The sequence below is a fragment of the Podarcis melisellensis genome (genome assembly GCF_964234715.1).
Source record: "Podarcis melisellensis genome assembly, chromosome: 6".
NCBI lineage: Eukaryota > Metazoa > Chordata > Lepidosauria > Squamata > Lacertidae > Podarcis > Podarcis melisellensis.
Genome location: NC_138538.1, coordinates 50894240 through 50914173, shown reverse-complemented (window position 1 = coordinate 50914173; position 19934 = coordinate 50894240). Strand labels below are relative to the sequence as shown.

Below are 19934 nucleotides of genomic sequence, written 5' to 3'. Positions count from 1 at the left end.
CATGGGGACCAGCTCTTCTATCTGGCTGGAGCAGCTATAAGCAGACTCTTTGCATTGGTTACTAAGGGTGGTATGTGAGGTCCCCATCAGGGAGCATTCTGAACCCTCCAGTTCTGTACTCCATCACTACGATTTGCCTGAAACCCACGTGACGATACTAGAACCACTGGGTCCTTAGAATTTCAGAATGCTTATCTGACTAAAATACCCATTTTCCAAAAAACACACACACACAAAAAAACACCACCTATATAAGTAAGGAATAAACAGCCTATTGATGAAACAGACCAACTGCACCTGCTAATCAGTAACTTTGTCTTTGCATTCCTTTATAAAGGAAAATGCATGCTAATTCTACCTTGAAAAACTTGCCAGGAAAATAAATAGTACTGTAGCAAACTGGATGCTGGAGAAGTTTGAGGACAGAATAATTGAAGATGCAGAGCAATCTTGGGAGGGGGGGACACTTGCCGTTCCCACCTTCGCACTGCAAGCTGCCTTTTATTAAATCAAGGAAGGGGAAGGGTGGTACCAACCTCATGGAGCGCAGTGCCAGCTTGTAGGCCAGGTCAGCGTCGTGGGGCAGCAAGGCAGAAAACAGGTACTTGGCAAAGGTGTGCATGGGGACGCTTTCGCGATGGATGACCTCGCCAAGGCCACTGAAAGGGCCACCTAGTCAGGAGCAGAGCCATGTCAGCATCTATCCTGCAACCAGACCCTTTGAATTTAAGCCAGAGTTTAAGCTCAACAGTCCCGCAAGCAAGAGGATACCTCCCAACTGGCCTCTGTTTTATGGTAGAGATTCAGACCAAAGAAGCTGGGTTCCTAAGTATCAGGGAGGGCCTACTTGATTTTCAAATTGCAGACCCAAAGGAATCAGAAGCACAGCCCCTTTAACCATCACACGGAAGGCCTGCTGTTGCCCCCTTCTTCCTGATGCACCAGAAGCTAGAAGGGGGCAAAATACACTCTCCCTGCCCCCCCCCCCGGTTGCTGCTCTGGCCACACACTGAACTCCTCCTCCATATATGAGGACTGCAGAGGTTTGAAGATGTTGGCACAGGGAGAGCATGGGGAAAGCAGAAATTTGCAAGAGGCTGACTCGGATTTCCTTCTCGACACAGCTGCAAGTGGGGAGCCTTGCGACAGAGGAGCTGCAATCCCCACTGCAACGGGTTCCTTTTCACTGAAAAACCTCCTCAAACAGCACCGTGTGTTTTAAGAGGGTTTGTGAGTATAGGGGAAAATGGGGGAAACAAACTGTATGGAGAGCATCAAGTTAAAGCATAAGAAGAGGGGCTTGTTTTTAGTTTTGGTGGGATTTCTAGTGCTCAGGGAAGGGTGATATCTATACTGAGTACCTCTCTTTGAGAACATGTCTTTTTGAGATCCTATCTCGTTATGGTCCCACCCCCCATCCCATAATATATACATTGCTCCATTCAAATAGCCTTCTGACCACCCATACATAATTGGTATAAGTTATTGGTATAAGTTATTATGATCAAGGGGGGTTTTCTGGGAATATACTGCTTAATGCAGGGAACTTAAGACTGTTTCAGGGTAGTAGGTTCAGCCTCCTTCCTCCAGAGCAGTTGAGGGCAGCATCTCAGTCCTCTCACCTTCCAGGAGCAGGATACACTGTTTGCGTAGCGTCTGCACCAGCACAGCGTCCAGCTGAAGCTCCTGCAAGCGGGCAATGATTTGCTCCTCGTTGCGCCACACTTTGTCTTGAGCATAAAGGCCCTCCGGCATCACCCGCTGCTGCCCCATCCCCATCAGCGCGACTTCCAAAGCGAGGGATAAGTAGGATTCCCCGCTCTCAGGGCAGCTATTGGCCACAGGCACATGCTGATACACGGGAGGCTTGGCATCGCCAGCATCTAATGGAGAAGAGAGTTATCAATAAGATGGGCAGTGCAGCCTGCAGGTAGGGTCTCCCTCCTGCCTCCTTCCAAAATTCATATCCTGACTGGCTCCATCACTGCCATTGGTCCTTCTTAGCCTACTTGCTTTCAAAAGACAGCACAGTGCCTGCCTCCTGGCACTGTTCACGTGACCAGATGTACTGGGCTGAGCTGTGTTGAGCTTCACAGTTCTTTAATTCATACCGGCACTGGAGGGCTGCAAGGTAGGAAGGCCATAAAGCACCTGAGCCCCTCAATTCACCTACAGCAGGGAGAGAAAACTTACGACTTTTCAGTTGTCGTTGGCCTTCAACTCTCTGGCCATGCTGGCTGGGGCTGATGGAGGTTGGACACCAGCAATATCTGGAGGGCTACAGTTTCTCCCTCCCTGATTGACAGGGTATGTTGGGCCAGAGGCAGCTGAACACTCAGACAGTCTGCAGGCCAGCACTTGTTTCTGGGACCAACAACTGGCTTTTGCATATTTCACAGAAACGGTTTGCCCAAAGACCTCTTCCTCTGGTCAGCACAGGGTGTCCCACAGGAATCCAACCACAACAGACTAAATAGCCTCTTCCAACTCTATAGACTGCAATAGCAGAAACTTGAAAATGGCTCCAACATGGAAGCTCAGGGAAAGAGCAGAAACTCTGCTCTGGGCTCAGGGTTTGGCAGTCTGGGGTTCTCATATACTCATACCTGAAATTTCAAGGCAGTTTTCATCCTCTACTCGACATGCTTCTGTCAAAGTGAGAAATAAGCAACCAATGGGATTGAGGGGGTGCCCCACCCAGCTCTCCAGATTTGTGATGGTGGTTGCTCCTCTCTGCAGCAGTTCTGGAGTAGGCAAACAGAATAAGGAGAGAAAATCCCACAGTAATTACTTATGATCCTTCCTTTCTGCCATAAGAGGCATAATCTCTGGTTCCATCTTCCAAGGCACAAAGTTTCACAAGCCTGGCAGAGGACAGTCAAGACTCCCCTGTATACACCTCCCTTTCCGTTTGCTGTGTTGGTACCACGCTCTTCCATTGTGACAAGACTGAGCTTACTATTAGGCAAGGTGAGCTGATCACTGTCCTGGCTCCCAACCTCAGACAAAAGACTTTGACTCTCGGCTTGGGAAATTCCCAAAGGCTTTATTGGTAAAGTCAGCACAGAGTTTCAGCATCAGCTGTAAGGGCATGATAAGCAGAATTCTAGGATGAGCAAAGCTGTTGTCCCACAACTTGATACACCCATCCTATGGGGAGCTGTTGGATCACCCTTGATAATGGGACCAGAATCCTACCCTCCCTCCCCCTCCATCTCAGCTGCCTCTGCCAATTCACCAGCTGCCTCTTCAGCTATCCAGGGACAGGTGCTCTCAGGAGGTGGAATGAGTCTAAAATGTTGGAAGAGGGGTTTGGGGGCTGTTGTTGTTTTACTGTTTGGGAAAGCTCTAGGCAGCTCCTGCTGGACGCTACAATGCTCATAAAAGCACCTAACTATCCTTCGATGGCCAGCCTAAACCCACAACAACAGGCCAACTCATACCTTTCTTTTGATGCTTGTATATCTCCAGCTGCCTCTGTTGCTGCAACCTCAGGGTGTTGATAATAGCCACCGTTAGACGGAGTGCTTCCTTAGGGTATCCATGGGAACGAAGGGCATCGACACGGGCACAGGCTGTGGGAACGTGTTCTGTGGCATAATACAAACAGGCAAATGGTATTGTCTATGTAAGCAAATCAACTCTATGATCAGGAGCTTGGGATTCAATTTCTGTATCTAAATTCTCTATTTTGTTGCCTTGTTCTTTATTAGAACCAAACCGTGTGTGCATAAATATTATGTGGGGTTGTTGTTTTACATAGAAGAATTTCCAAATATACAGTCATCCACCTGTAACCTGAAGTGGCAAAGACCAAGGGGGGCTGCCCTATGTTATTCTGATCACACGGTTCAGCTCCTAATCCTGCCAGCCCACAGTTGCTCCTGCCAGAAACAATAAAGGACCCACCTCTTACTTTCCAATGCAACCAAGTCCTACACCACCCATCAAGTTAAGGGGAGGGCTCAGTGGAAGAGAAGAACATGCTTCCTATGCAAAAGGCCCCAGGTTCAATCCCTGCTAGTCATGGGAGAGACCCCCGTGTGAAACCCTGGAGAGCTGGTGCCAGTCAGTATCAACAAAGCAAAGCTGGATGGACCAGGGGTCTGACTCGGTATACAGCAGCTGCCTATATTCCATCAACTGAAACTAGTCTTTATGCAATGGCCAGACACTTTGAAGATGATGGCTGATTCCAAACAGGCAGAAATAGCATGTGGTGCATGTTGCTCCTAGGCTTCCAATTGCAGGTGAGGAATTGCATGTTAAGGTGTTTCCTCATAGGAAAGACCTGTGTTTCATAGGGAAAGCTGCCAAGCAAAGGATAAGGTTTTCAGCCTGGCCTTCTCCCTGGCATGCTGGATTTCCATTGGAACAGAGGCACCTGCATCTGCTTTGTATAACTGATGCTGAAAACGTTCCCCGCATCCAGCTTCATCCTAAAAGGGCCACACTTAGCTGTTCCACCCCTCACACCTCTCAACTCTCCTTGCACCTCATCCTGCAACTTGGGCTCAGCTCCCTGAATCCCTCACTGGAAGCACTTCTCCACCGAGTGTGCCTTTTGCGTCATTCCTGAGGATCTCAATTACTCGGAAGCAGCTTGCCCCTGTGAGCAACACCATTGTGTGGCACAGAAATTCATCTGTTCCTGCTGGTTGATCTCCACCTGAAGTCACAGTTGCTGTGGAGAGGATTGCAACTCTGAGGGAGATGTCATAAGGGGGAACAGATGACACGCATGAGGGTCGGGGGAAAGCAACAAAGGGCCCACTCCTCCGCAAATGTCTCTGCCGTGGGGAAACGTAGAAGCCAAAGCCAGAGGAGCATGACTTCCTCTAAAGGAAGCATTTTCTACAAGGTCTCCAAAGGCCTTTAAAATGCAGCTATACTCCCTCCTCCAAATCTCCTGCTATTAAAGGCTACAGATGAGCAGAAGGCTTGAGGCACAAACATTTCAAAAAGAATCTCTAGTGATCGTGCATCATATAAAGCACGGCATCATTCAAATGCTGCTGGCAAATCAAAAGCAATTCCGTGGTGCTGCTGATATCCTCTAGGAGGAGCTCCAAAAAAACCCAGAGAGTGGGAAGACAAGACAATAACATTTCAGAATCACAACGTGTGGGATTAATTCCTTTGGCAAGTCAGACATCTCGCAAGCTAGGGAGGAATTTATGTAAACCACTGAGGGCTGAGGAGCAGGATAAAGCAAAGTTTCATCCAGAACTTTTTGTGGCTCCAGATGGTTGTTCCACATGATTCGAATGGTGCCACTCAGGATCTCATGCATTGCTATGGATGCCAGGCTGTGGTACTTGAATTGTGCCCAGGCACATCTGCTGCAAGGGATGAGACAGGTGCACCCCTCAGCTTCACTGGCACGCCTTAAGATATTGCCACCCCAAGCAATCACTTGGGTTGCTGGTGCAGTTGGTTCAGCTCTGGTGGGGTGCTAGAGGGTCCCTGAACTTCAGTACTCTGAAGAGCATAGCAAATGTTGCTCTTGATGGTGCAGCCTGAGTACTCAGCTGTAGAAGCAGAGACTCTGGGAGAAACTGCAAAATTGTCTTCCTGTGATGACCACACCTATAGCACTCTGACAACATGTGACTAAGCACATCTGCAGTGTGAAGGAGTTTGGGTATCTTGGTTTTGGCCTTGCTGAGACACACACACACACACACACACACACACACACACAATCTTCCTGTATAGCTGCTACCGCAGCTTAATGTTTGAACCATAGATGTGGAGTCTCCTGTTTAGTGTCAGGCAGATAACAATCTTTGTTGGCATTACTGCCTTGGACAAACTTCTCCAAGGCAACGGACTTAACTTACTGTGTAGTATAAGGCTTTCCCCATCCTGAAACAGAGAAAGTTTCAAGAAATAAAGGAATTCAGTGTTGTGCTATATGACCATTCCATCAATATTTCTGCTTGCCAGATGGAACTATCTCCCCTCTCCTTCCTCAGTGTTCTGTTTGAGGGGTTCTTCCAACCCCAACCACAAGCCAATTTAAGAGGTGCAGGGAAGGAGAGGGAGGAGACCCTGTTGCACTTGCAGGACTCGTTACACTGGATCCTGCTAACACAACTGCTTAGATTAATCTGTCCCTTGGTATCCCAAGAAAAGAACCAGAGGCCAGGTTAGATGTCTTTGAGGCCAGGCACAAACTTCCTGTTAAGGGACCCAAGTCTGCATAGGAAATGACTAGATGCCATAAATTCTCAGGTTCCGCAAGGTGAGTAGATGATGTGTTCTTCCCTAAAGTGACCACAAATGTGTACTTTTCTTATTTTACCAGAGTAGGATTCCAAATTTAATTTTCCAGTCATCTCTTGAGCAAACACAATATTCTTCCTTCAGCATACTGGAATCCCCAGAGTAGTGTGCTACCAAGCAAGAACATAATGGCTGCTACTAAGAAGAGTGACAACTTACCCAGCCACAAAGGCTGTCCTTGTGAGTTGAAGAGGAGGCCCTCACCCTCCCTTTGATAAGAGGGAGAGATGTAGAAGTCGCTGCTGATTATCCGCTGGAGGTGGCTATCCTGCCAGTGCAGGTCACAACCTTCAATGGCACGAGTGAACACTGTGCGTCTTGACCTTGCTAAAGAGCCTACAAGGAAAAGAGCACACAGGGTAGCCAAGTGTGTTGCATGGACTTGGTTAATGTTTGCCACCATGGGTCTGACCACTGAGGTGCTCAGCCATCACCACAACAAACCACACCACAATAAGCAGAATTTCCTGTCACCATGTTTTTAAAATTTAACCATATCCAAACAAAGTAATTCACTAGAGATTTGCTACCACGCATGTCTAATATATCCCTCCTGCTTGCAGCAGGACTGCTGGCAAGCAAAGACTTGAAAATCCCAGATTGTACCACTGCTATAAATTAATTAGGGCAAATCAGCATGCATTCAATCTAAATAGCTGTCCAATTTAGAGATAGATTTGAGGCCAAAGGGTGAGGAGGGCTGACAGTTAAGGAGCTTTGGGTTTTTAATCCAAACTGTGGGAGCGTTCGCAGTTTAATGGGAGGAGGCTTCCAATAACTAATTATGCTTAGAATTGCTAAACGCCCTACAAAAAAAAAACGGATGCAGTTTCCTCTCTCCACAAGGGTTGCAATGGACTCTTCACAATGCAAAGTACACCGCTGGTGCTGGTGCAGACTTCACCCTAAAGTTCCAGCTATACGAATGGGCTTCATCACAATGAAATGCAGCACAGGGGATATTTGAGGACACTGAAAGGATTCACTGAACTTTAACTTCTTCTTTTAAAATGTATTGGTTCTTGTTTGTAGTAGTAGTAGTATGCAAAACGACCAATCCCTCAGCAGTACCAGCCCTCCCTGGATAACCATTCCTCCCATGACCCAAACCCAGCAAGCGTAGATAAAGAGAAGGATAGCAAGAGAATGGATGGGGTGGGGACAGCATGAGCCACCAGAGATACCTAGAAATTGAAATGGGAAAAGTCAGTATTCCGAAAGCTCTAAGAATTCAAGCCAGGCAACATTTGCATTTCAGCAGTTTCCCTCTCAATGAGCTATTTTAAACAGAACATGTATGAAATGTGTAGTGTGGAAGAAACCCTACTGATAGGGCTGCATGTCTCCATACTGTAAACATCACCCTGGTACTTCCATAAAGGAGTCTACCAACTGGCATGCAGAGACAACAATAGGGATAATCTCTCACCTGAGCAAGCTTTTATATTTGAGCACAGTCGGGGTCTTTCCAGTTGTTTTTTGTTTGTTCACCAGCTTGTTATAACACTGGGGTTCCCCGGTGTGAAAAACATTACATAGCAGAAGACAAGACACTCTCACCCCCCCCCAACTTACTTTGCCTGTGACTGGAGCTCTGAGTAAGTGCACTAGTGATGTTGGGAAGTTCATTGCCGTAATTCCCATCCTCCAGCGGGCAGACATCCATATCTCCCCACTTCCGCAGCTGTCGCAGCCAGCATCCCTTCTCTTCTAGTGTGCAGTGTGGATTTAACACCACACACACCCACAGGGCCCCTATATGAATGAACCAGGTGCAGAAATGCAGAAGCAGTTATTCACTGCTATCTTGTGTAAGCATGCAGCAAGGTTACCCCCACATTGTTTCCCTGCCTGGGGATTTTTTTAAAAGAAACGTCCACATCTTTATTCAGGGAAATGCACTGCACATTGGGAGGGAGGATTTATAAAAGCAAATAAATAGCTAAAGTCAACATTTTTTCCATACAGAAACTCCACTGTATTCTTGAGAGATGGAAATTGGGAGACAATAATTGCATATGCATCTGAAATTATTTCGATCTGCCAGGACAAAATTCCTGTTTGAACTGCACATCAAAGACTGCTTTAAAATACTGCAGCAAGCCCAAGAGCCAGAAGTTCCGAATGATAACCTGATTTTTACCCAGTAAACGATTGCTCCACTTTAGAAAAGAAATATCACAATGGCATTTCATCTGCCATTGTTCTCCAGTCTATTTGCATTGAAGAGGTTTTTGATGTTAATTTCTGAAAACTACTCCCCCACAAACTTGAAGTTTTTCACAGCACCCTGCTGGCATAATACTCCTTACTGTGATCTTGGCATAGCTGTCAAACAAAAGAGTGTTCAGAATGCATAGAAGAGGCAAGGAAGAGATAGTTATGTAAGTTTTTGAACTACAACTCTCATCATCCCTTACCAGGAGCTGATGGGAGCTATAGCCCAGCAACATCTGGAGAGCCACAGAATAGCCACATCTGCCCTAAAGCATACAATGCCTCTTTGTTAATAATAATAATAATAATAATAATAATAATAATAATAATAATAGAAAGTTTTGTGGCACTTTAAAGACTAACAAATTTATTATGGCAAACGTTTTTGTGGACTGCAGTCTACTTCATTGATGCTTTTATTCTTAGTTACATGCAAAGGCAAGACAATTTCAACCATACCATACTAAAAATAGTGTCAAGCTTTTGGTCCTGTGGTACAGAGCCTTATTCCAGCCAAGGAAGAGAATTCAGCCTTCAGTGAAAGCTCTATAGCAGAAAGCTGTTTATGCCAGTCCTAAAGCACACACACATGCATGCACACACAGTTATATGTTTGATTGGGCCAATTTCACGGCCTGCAGGAGTTCTATGTAACTCAAAAACCTGCATACATTTCCACCAAGAGAACATGCTGTAAGGAAAAGGTATCATTATATCCAGAGCTAATCTTGAGCTTTGCACAACTCCAACTAAGCAGGCTGCTCTCCTCTCACAACTGGCACTGACCGGGACTCTTCCTGCTGGCTTGGGAAATTACCAATTCCACTCGCAGCCAGAGACTGCAGCAGGTCTGCATAATATATGACCTACTAAGCAACACAGAGCCCACCAGCTATGTGTGGGGCTACCAGGGGCTCTGTAAACCTCTTGCACTTGCCTGTTTGCTAAAACAGGAACTCTGCCAAGGACCTGGTGGGCTTCCACACACCGCTGGTGGGCTCTGTTCAAATCTGGTAGGCTGCAGGTTTGGGCTGTAGGGCAGCAAAAGCCATCCATGTCTGCCCATTCTGTTTTGTTCATCTTGCCCTCACCCCCACTTGAGAGTCTGTTAATCTCCTTCTCCAGCCTTCTTTTAAGCAGCTCAGACTTTTCCACAAAGCTCTGGAGAACGAGCAGGACTTTTTTCCGCCTCCAGAGCATTCTGAACAGCAGCGGCATGGAACTGCTTGGGGGCAGTTCCTGGCATTTCCTTTTGGGGCCCAACCACAAATACAGGGCAGCCACCCTTGAACTTCTAAGAGTCTCTTTCCCTTTCCTCATACAGGGTAAAAGAGTGCAGCTCTATAGAGCTGGCTTTTGAAGTCTCCCAGCCGGCAAGTCTTCCCATGGAGTTCAATGGCCTGCAGCAGGGCTGTTTCCCCAACGCTGCCAATTTAAAGAGTCAGTTCTTTTGATAAAGGGCTGGGAGAGTGCCACGATGCTCAGCATAAAGTAATTCACAGAGCTGGCTCCTGGGTGGCAGGTTTCTAAACTCTCCTTTGGGTTTATACAAAACAGCTGATCTAAACCTCAGGCTGCTGGAAGTGAATGACAGGGGATAGACCGCTCTCTAATTGCCCTGTTCTGAAATCTGATACTAGTTACTGTGTTGGGGGAGGGTAATAAGCTACACATAATGTGTGTCATCAGCATATGACTTAACACAGAACACTGGTCAGAGCCCACTAGCATCGCGGTACTTCCTTGAAGTACTAAAGCACTAATCATTTCTGCACAATTATGTTTCTTGGACAATAAATGTATAATTTGTTATTCATTCATATCAAAGTTGTACATCTCTCTTGTGGATGCTGAAACTGCAGCAGTGCCAACTTGGAAATATGCAATGCTTCCTCACGATACCATAGCTGACTTATAGAATCAACAAAAATAGTTTGTCAACTTGTGTGGGAACAGCAGAAACCTACACTGGCACGGTTTAGAATGTCTCTATTTCAGCAAATATCCAACTTCAACTTACAAACATTGATAATTTTATATAGACAGAAAGATGATGTTAATTATAAACCATCATAGCTATCCAGTGTGAACAAGGCTGGCTGGGCCTATGCTTTTCCTCTGGTTGTGTCCACACCAATTTGAATATCTATTTACCTCTTCATAAGAGTGCATGAATGTGCACTTTTGCAGCAGGGGACACAATGAGAAAAAGAAAGAGAGAACTTTTTTCAGGTTTGGAATGACAGAATCCAGGAGTTGGAGTGCAGAATTTGTTTCTATGCATAGATGGCAAACTTGCATGTGAGAACTGTATAGGAATTTTGTTAGCCAACTGACAAGCTACACATGTCCCTAGCACCTGCAAGACCTATTTGATGCCCACAAAAAGTGGCAGCAGGATTAACTGAGTGTATTCCATCAAATGAGTTAGATGCAAAGGATTACAAGTGATGATAGCAAACAGATCATAGTTAAGGAGACCAAACCTTAACCATGATTCCAGGTTTCCTTGGCTTAGCGGCTGCACTGTTCTAAAAAGACTAGAGAGGAACAAAGCAGGTATGAGTTCCTCTCCACGAACAAGCATCTTTTCACAGCCCTGGCAAGTCATAGCTTAGTCTACCATGACATGCAAATGAAACCACTATTACACAAGTTTGATATGCAGGAACTGTCACTGAAGTGAGACTTAGAATGCTTTGCTACCAGCAAGCAAGCAAGCAAGCAAGCAAGCAAGCAAGCAAGCAAGGGGATCAGATTGCACTTGCCCATGTTTGGTTTCTGAAAAGTGTGCAAGTAATAACAAGACATCCCTGACCTGAACTCCTGAATCTGGCATATATTCAATCCTCAATAGTATCCTACCTCTTGGACAATACCAATGCAAAGTAAGCTACCAGATGTCCACCTTACGTTACCTTTGATAGAGGTCCAGATGGATATGCTTTGAAGGAAATGGAATGAGAACCAGTATATTCTGTACAGTATAGTCTTTCTAGCGCAAGCCTAAGAGCGACGAAAAACTGACAACCTATATGGATGCTGTGCTTTGTATGTTCTGCAGCAACTCAATCTGCAAACTAAGCTTACTCTGCAATCTGTGGTAGCCTACGATGCTTGGCCTGTCTCTAGGTCTGCAGTCTTCAACTGCCCTCACCTAGCCTCTATATGAATGCTGAACACTTGATTATTTGGTTTAGGGGACTAAGCTTCATTTGACCAATTTTAAAGAAATGTTTTAGTTGGTTCTCATATGAATGATGAAGATCCACCCTTTCCAAAACACAGGTAGATTTTAGCTAAAGTATGTTTCTCTCTTCAGACTGAGAACTCATGGAATATGACTAATGTTATCAATGCTTGCTTGAGTTTGAGCCATTTTTAAGGTTATCACATTCATGTAAGAGCTGCCGAAAGGACATCTTAATGTGGTGTGTTTAAATGCTCCATGTCTTGTGCCCCACCCAACTGTGTGGGCATATCCTTGGAGATGTTAGTGCTGGTGTGCATGGGCACTCTATCTAATCTGAAAATGTTATACCTTGCCTTTCAGACTACTTTCCAATGACTTCCGTGATATTCCAATTACACCGTGATATGCACGGTGTAAGCAGTATTTAAATGTAACAGCTTCACAGAAAGCACCATGGAAAAGGACACAGCAGTGTTCACATGGGAGTGGTTAAGTCTAAAATTAGCCCAAGTGGTACATATACTAAAATCCCTAGCAATCAGTACTGCTATTTATGTCACTGAACAACTGGCTTTTCCATATCATCTTGAAAAGGTGCATATATTAAAACTGCCCGTATCATCTTGAACACATGAACTTGCCTTCCAGTGCTGGTTCATCTATCAGTAATGTCCAATCCACCCAGAATAATTCCTTGTGTCCTTTTTTAACCTGGAGAGGGATCCTGTGATCTTATGAATACAAAGCACATTCTCTATTGAGCTATAGCCCCACTTAAAAATATTAAATAGACACAATCCATTTAAAACAGACACAATTCCAGAAAACTGTCTCACCGTAAACCCTTTAGCTGCACTTTATAAAAAAGCTGCTCCTTCCACTCAAAGTAGTATATTGTTACCAATGTATTTATTTATTAAATACATTTCCATAAAATCTTATAAAAAAATCTTAGCACAACCTTCTTCTCTCTTTCAAAATCTCTCTCGCATAGGCATAAGTATACTCAACTATTGTCTATCCTTTAGCTCTTTTTAAAAAAGAATTTTTATCAGGATGATAGTAGATTAAGAAAAGGAAAACTTTACCATTTTTCTCTTAAGATCACAGTTTTCCATGGCCAGGATTTCACAGATGCCTATAAGGAGTTCCACAAGGATATTATTTGTAATGGCAGAGAAAGGACTTGTCCATGCATAGAGTAGCGGCTTAGACCACCCCCCAGGCCTCACTGGTGCTGACACAAACTGAGAATGTGCCTAGAAACACATACCCAAGACCCTCCGCAATGTGCAGATGTTTCTGAGGACAGGAATCTTGAACACCACCATCATAAGGAGAGACCAGAGGTGACCACAGTGCCACTGACTGAACTGAAACCAAAACCCAAAGTCCAGATGTAATAATGCCAAACCATAATCTGGCACTACAAGAACAAGCCTTGGGCTCACACATTCCCTTCTCTTCCTCTATTGACTTGAGTCCAAACAAAATGGCAAATTATAGTTTATGGAAAACCAGGAAGTGTGGGAGGTAATTGGAGCTTGTGGAGCCTGAGGCTTGTTTGTTTTGTGTTTCATCTGAACTAAGCCTATTTCCCCCTCATTTTATTCTCTCTACCCCACCCCCCTGCAAACCTAGCCCAATCCCCAACTGTAAACAAAGGAAATACATAAACTGTCTCCAGAGAGATTAAGGTCAAGCTGTAGTCCAACTGTTTTCAATCTACTTCTCACAATTAGAATCTAATCTCCAATAGTGCACTGCAGCAATTAAAGCCCCAAAGATTCTCATGCAATGGCAATATTAGCTTTGCTCTTGTGTTTCAACTGGCAGAATAATCTGCACACACCATTTGTGCTTTAAAGAAATGTCTGACGTTACTGGGAATAAAAGACCTCCTTTCTATGAACCATGGATCTGAATACCAGTTGCTGGAAAGCAAGATGCAAAGAGGGCTATTGAGCTCATGTCTTGCTTTTGGGCTTCCCAAGCTAGATGAACCTTTGCTGATGCTGTTATGCTTAACATAGATCTCAGTTCACACTGCAAACTAGATAGAGGTTTTCAAGTGAATAATTCAGCCTGAGCTTGAAAGCATGTAGTTCAGGACGGCCAGCTTTCTCCTTCCTGCAAAGATCAGTAAGGCCTTTCTGGAATATAAAAGAATGCTTTCTAACTTGGTGCCCCCCCAACCTATAAAGGAAAAGGTTGAAGTGCCTTACTGAGGGGCAGTGGACCAGTGTTGTTTGCAGCCTTTAAATTCTTTGGCTCTGGAGAGAAGGAATACATAATTTGAAAAGGTCCATAAGAGGCAGAAAAGGTCTAAGGAGCAGGGGTGGGGCAGCCTTGCTCCACAAACCATTATTTGGCATTACACGAATGAGCCTCTGGCTCACACATTCCCTCCTCTCTTGATGGTGCTTGCCTCTCTCTTTATGTTTAAATGGTTGGGCAAGCACGCGCGCACGCACCCCCCCCCCCCACAGCAATGGCATAGTGGGGGAAGCACTCAGCCTCCAAATAAGGAGAAGAAGCCTATGCTGTTTGTCACCTAACTGATGTTGTGAGCATGATTTAATATGTACCTGCAACACTCTTGCGATCATGCTCCACACAGCCCAAACAGACATGGCAGCTGGGTTGGGGGGCTGAGGATAGGAATTGTCTGGCTTGCCCAAAAGAAGGGAGAATGACAATCTGCAAACCATCTCTAAAAGGTAGCAATGCATACTTTAAACCAGAAGTGCAAAGAACAGTTTCTTCAATCCTCATTATACCTTTCCATACAGATAACCCAGACTGCTTTGGGCTGACAGGTTTGCGGTCCCACTTATGAAGTGTTACTTCCACAGGATTTTGCTGGATCTGGCACAAACCTTGAAAGACAGGCTTTCTCTCATGAATGCAAAGAAAACCCTGAAAACATGTAGGCAGTATAAGCTAAAGACTTAGAAACAAATTGTGAAAGGGGAGCCTGGACTTCAGAGCTCTCTTTGGGGGTCAGGGGGCACATATTTCCTTGCTCCAGGGCTCCCAGTCCTTCTTTCCCTTGCCTCTCTGTGTCCCCCTCTTTTACTGCTATCCCAGGCAAGATTATACATGAAAATATACACATTTATACTGACGAGTTGCATTGAGTATTCCGATATACAGAGCTGCACTCCTGGTCTCTCTCTCTTTCTCTCTGTTAAAGATCAAACACAGTGCTGGGTTCAGCCTGGCAACAATATTCCTCTCATCACCTCTAACAGTACAAACTCGGCTGTACTTCAGGCCTGGGCTGCAGCACTATTTTTATTTCAAATCTGGATCAAACACTACTCAATTTGGCCGATAGAAACAGCAGGCTTCTTGGCTTGCAGGATAAATTCTAGCTGCCCTGAAAGATATAGCAGTTGCATTTGGACATCATAATAAACACGGTTTATTTGATCAACTTTATTATGACAGGAACAATCCACAGTTCGGGTTCACACACTCCCCATTACTAGCAGTCATGAAGAGCTTGGAAGCTTCACTTTTGTTTCAGATTAACCAAAACTTGCCATTTTGTCCCAAACTGACAAATTGTGGTTAATCCTAACCATGGTTTGTTTGAGACAAGCCCACTTCAAAGCATTGGTTAAACTGCAGTTAGTGAAAAATGGAAGCTGAAGCTTCCAATCTCTTTCTTGCAGCCCAGCCAGGCGGGGGGAGGGCGAGGGGAAAGAGTGCTAAAGGCTCACTGCAGCTCTTTCTCATCAAGATAAACCATGGTTTATTGTGACATCCAAACTCAACCACCATCTCCCAAATAAAAGGCTATGGCAGATTGTCTTGGAATATAAATCTCTTCCCCAGTTTTCAGCCACAAGCAAAGTTCAAAGAGGCTGTTTGCATGGCAGCCTACAGGCTTCTATTATGCTAACTGACAGTGGCAGGCACTTGCCCTGGCTGCTAAAAGGCAAAGATGTGGCCTGCAGGCAAGCTAGCTTTCTATGCATTACTCATTTCCTATGCAGATAAAGAACACGAGGGCAAAAGTTTCTCCAAACTCAGATATTAAATTGCAAGACAAGCCTGTGAAAAGGGGACGGGGACAACCATATCTTGGGGAGGCACCATAATTTTAGAGCATATGCTTTGCATAAAAAGCTCCCACATTCAATTGCTGGCATTTCCAATTAAATTAGAATCTGACAGATGATGAGAAAAAGGCTTCTGTCGGAGACCTTGGATAGCTGCGGAGAATACGAAGCTAGTTGGACAAATAAACTGACCTGGTATCAGGAAGTTTCCTGTGTCGCTAAATCTGAAGGGAAAAGTTTACTTCTTGAATCAACTTCCCCTCAAAATAATTCTTTCTCTCATGTACACAGTTGCCTATGGAATGCTCATTCCTACCTCTGTACAGTTTCTAGCTGCCTCCAGAAGCCACTTGCCCAGAGCAGACCAGCAAGTGTCATGCAGCCCATCAGACATGTTTTCCACAAGGACTCATTCTAGCTTCTCCCATCACAAATGGTTGGACAAACTGGCCTCTCTCTAATGGGACGCACAGAGACATGGAAACTCACCTAGCTCATCCCAAAGCTGTCGGCATTTGTCCGTCATGCCAGTTCCCTGCTGTCTCCAGAGAGAAAGCCGTGGATCTGCCATGAACTGTTCAGTTATTAGTGTAAGCATCCTGGCTCCATTGGAATCTCTCATGCGCAGCATTTCACGGACCTAAGACAGCGGAGGAAAAGAGGTGTTATTTCAGTTACATGCATAATGCATTTAGAGATGGGAACTATATTTTGCATGCCTGTGGAACTACATACTTCTGTGGGCCAACATCCTACCTTAAATAGTTGTGAAGACATATCACTAAGAAGCAAGCCTCATCTAACCTGAGTCTATTCAGGTCTCGGCCCAGTATACCTGAAGGAGCGTCTCCACCCCCATCGTTCTGCCTGGACACTGAGATCCAGCGCCAAGGGCCTTCTGGTGGTTCCCTTACTGCAAGAAGCAAAGCTATAGGGAACCAGGCAGAGAGCCTTCTTGGTAGTGGCGTCTGTCCTGTGGAACGCCCTCCCATCAGATGTCAAAGAGATAAACAACTACCTGACATTTAGAATACATCTGAAGGCAGCCCTGTTTAGGAAAGTTTTTAATGTGTGACATTTTTTTGTATTTTAATCTTAGTTGGAAACCACTCAGAGTGGCTGGGGAAACCCAGCCAGATGGGTGGGGTACAAATAAATTATTATTATTATTATTATTATTATTATTATTATTATTATTATTATTATTCAAGGGCAGCTGAACAATCCAAACTAGGAAATCTCTCCCTTGAGAATAAAGAGAGAGGCACAATCTGACTTCAACAGATGAAAGCTACCATTTATTGACTCCTAGGACGTTCCTGATTTGAAAACTGGCCTATTTCTTTTGCCTCACCCTCATTCCTCACTTAGCTACCTGCAAGAAGAAAGTAAACGGAGCAGTTTCGGCTCCATGGTCTCATTTCTAAGGGTGGCTTTGCTTCATTCTCTACAATGCAATGATTAAACAGGAAGTATGAGAAGCAGCGTGGAAGACCTGCACAGTGGGAGAGTTTGGATAATCATATCTTGGCTTAATAAGCCAAGATACGGATGAGGCATTCCCTCCAAAGCATGAGTAAACAAACCAGGAAGTTTCCCATTCAATATAGTTTCCCATTTCATCTAAACAGGAAAACTACAGTCAACACCTTTGGAACAAGTCAAGATATTAAGCCGACTTCACTGGGAAAGAAAATGCCTAAGAGTTGAATGAACAAATCTAAGTTCAGTTTCAAGTATTGTTGCTGATTCAGCAACATGGTGCAATACAGGAAAAAGAACGGGCTCTGGTTGAAGGAAGGAGATTCAAATGGATAAAACCTAGCAAAGGCACAATGCTAGATGGAGAAGAGGAACCTTTGAAAGTGGAGGGCCTTCCTTGCCACCACAACACTGGACTGGCAGGAGATCCTCATACCCCAGTGTTTCAATGGGAGGGGAAACTGCTCTCTCTGCTCTTCAGAGTTCGCTCTCTGAAAACTGATCTTTGAAGAGCACATATAGTGCTTTTCTCTTCATAGCACCTTGGGGACTGCAATGGAGAGGACCACTCCCAACTTCTCTGCTGACTGGCAGAAGTGCAGGGATGGGCTATGTCTGCCAGACCCATACACCAATAGATAATTCCAAGACTACATCATCATCTATCTAAAAACGTACCAAAAAATGGACTGTTTTCTTTCTACCACCAACTAAGGGCTCTGTCATCCCAGTTTTTTAGAACAACAGAAAAGGTATGTGTATGTAATGTATGTGTGCTACACATTCATCAACTCAAAATGACCTGAATATCATACATCAGGCATGTCAAACTCCCAAGAGACTGTGATCTACCTCCCAGTATAAAAAAACTGGCAGTGATCTACCCATTGTCATTGGAGGGAGAGGAGCATGCGTGGATTGCCCAGAGTAGTTGAGCTTTCCCCCCATAACTTTTTGTACATGATATGGATCCCACGATCTACCAGGATCAGCTGGGGATCTACCGGTAGATCACAATCTACTGGTTGGACATCACTGTCATACATGATATAATGCACTTGTGATATCAGTGTTTGGCGATGACAGGGATATCTAAGCCAGGGATAAGTTGGGTATGTCATGATGTGGTGAAGCTATCAACAGCCTTAGTTCCCATATTACTTAGTGGCTACATTTATTTATTTCATAGGATTAAAATAAGTTGATTTATGTTCCTTTGCATGGACCTTTCTAGTGACAAACTAGCAAGGGGCGCCATGCTTCCTATAGTATGCAATCTAAGCCATGCCAATGCCTGTAAAAGGAGTAAAATAAGTGATCTGAAAAGCACCAGAAGTTGATTTCTGGAGCTCCTAAGGACAACATCTGCAAAGTGAAGGAGCACTATAAGACGTCAAGCCACATGGATGCAGAGCTTTTGGGGGAGGGAAGAAAAAAGCCACGCCTCACCTTAGCAAACATGGAATTGAGTTGCTTTCCAGAGCCATAATACCCTCCTTGGGAGAGGAACAGCTTCACCTGCTCTCGAACCTGTTCCTCATCCAAATGCCAGCAATTCTCGTCATCGATGCTTGCCCCTGCAGTGGGGTCTGGCGCACCTGTGGCAAGAGAAGCCCAGCTATTAAAAGAAACCATGTCCAGAGGAATCAGTCCATCCTGCCATGTAAATTTGTTATGAGGATACCTTCTATTGCATTCAAAACAGGAATTGAGAACCATTCTCCTATGCAAACCAGTACTGTAATATTTCTGCAGTTAATTTTTGTTTTCACTAAACAACAAACATCGCTGGAGTGTAGGGGCATTGGAGCCAAACAGGAAGCAGACACACCAGCTTATAATAAGTGACCCATAATGAAGGAATGATAAGACCAAACAATACTAGAGGATAAAATTTCAGTTCCTTGCTATCGTTATAGGTATGACCCTTACAGTGCTATTAATCATTTGTTCTTAAACCCAGCAGCTCATGAAATGAGCTAGGATAACTGTCAGTGCTAGACCCTTCTGAGCTCCCAAGAGCTTTAAAACATACTACTTTAGGCTGAAGACCCACATCTGCCATGTAGTGATCCCCTAGACTCAGCGAACAGTCTGGATGACATACACTCCATATTTGTCCATCTTCTGGTGCTGATCCGTGCCCAGCTTTTCTTGTGTACATATCAGCAGAGAGAAACCATGTTTCTAAAACAGTGCAATTCTCTGTTCCAGGCAATGAACACATACTGTACAAGCAACCATCAGCTGCTGGGTCCAGGGAATCTAGTGAGCTTGAAAGAAGGTTAGGAGATGTCCATGCAGAAGACATGCAATATCCAAGGAATAATTTAATCCTAGCTAATGGACTGGGCCTTCAACTTCTAGGAAGGCTCAATTGGGAGCTATGTGAAGCAGTTCCAGGATCACAAACTAAGACAGAAAAGCACTGTAAGGGCAATGATTGCAGGGCCACATTATTCAATCACTTTTGGATTACCTTTTCCCCAGAATGAACAAAATTACTACCTTTGGTACACATATGGCTGTGGCTAATGGTGGCTTAACAGACAGGCATCACCAGGCTGGCTGACAGTTTGACGCATAGGGCACTAAACCAATATCCAGGCTGACTAGAGTGCAAGTCAACCCCAAGTGATGTAAGTAGACACAGATGCCTTTATACCACTTTAGGCAACAGCAAG

The 19934-nt window shown here is 44.7% G+C and overlaps 1 protein-coding gene across 4 annotated transcripts in view; it reads right to left on the bottom strand.

Annotated features, from left to right (window-relative positions):
• The window catches only part of ZSWIM5 (zinc finger SWIM-type containing 5), a 110769-nt gene that overhangs the window by 6542 nt on the left and 84293 nt on the right, over positions 1 to 19934 (bottom strand). For all 4 annotated transcript variants that reach the window (XM_081915981.1, XM_081915982.1, XM_081915983.1 and 1 more), the window contains exons 3-10: positions 18700 to 18848; positions 16258 to 16408; positions 7864 to 8043; positions 6448 to 6624; positions 3444 to 3590; positions 2607 to 2744; positions 1623 to 1883; positions 537 to 672 (exon numbers count right to left, since the gene is read on the bottom strand). In XM_081915981.1, the coding sequence (XP_081772107.1) occupies positions 537 to 672; positions 1623 to 1883; positions 2607 to 2744; positions 3444 to 3590; positions 6448 to 6624; positions 7864 to 8043; positions 16258 to 16408; positions 18700 to 18848 (1339 nt within the window). The remainder of the gene's footprint in view (positions 1 to 536; positions 673 to 1622; positions 1884 to 2606; positions 2745 to 3443; positions 3591 to 6447; positions 6625 to 7863; positions 8044 to 16257; positions 16409 to 18699; positions 18849 to 19934) is intronic.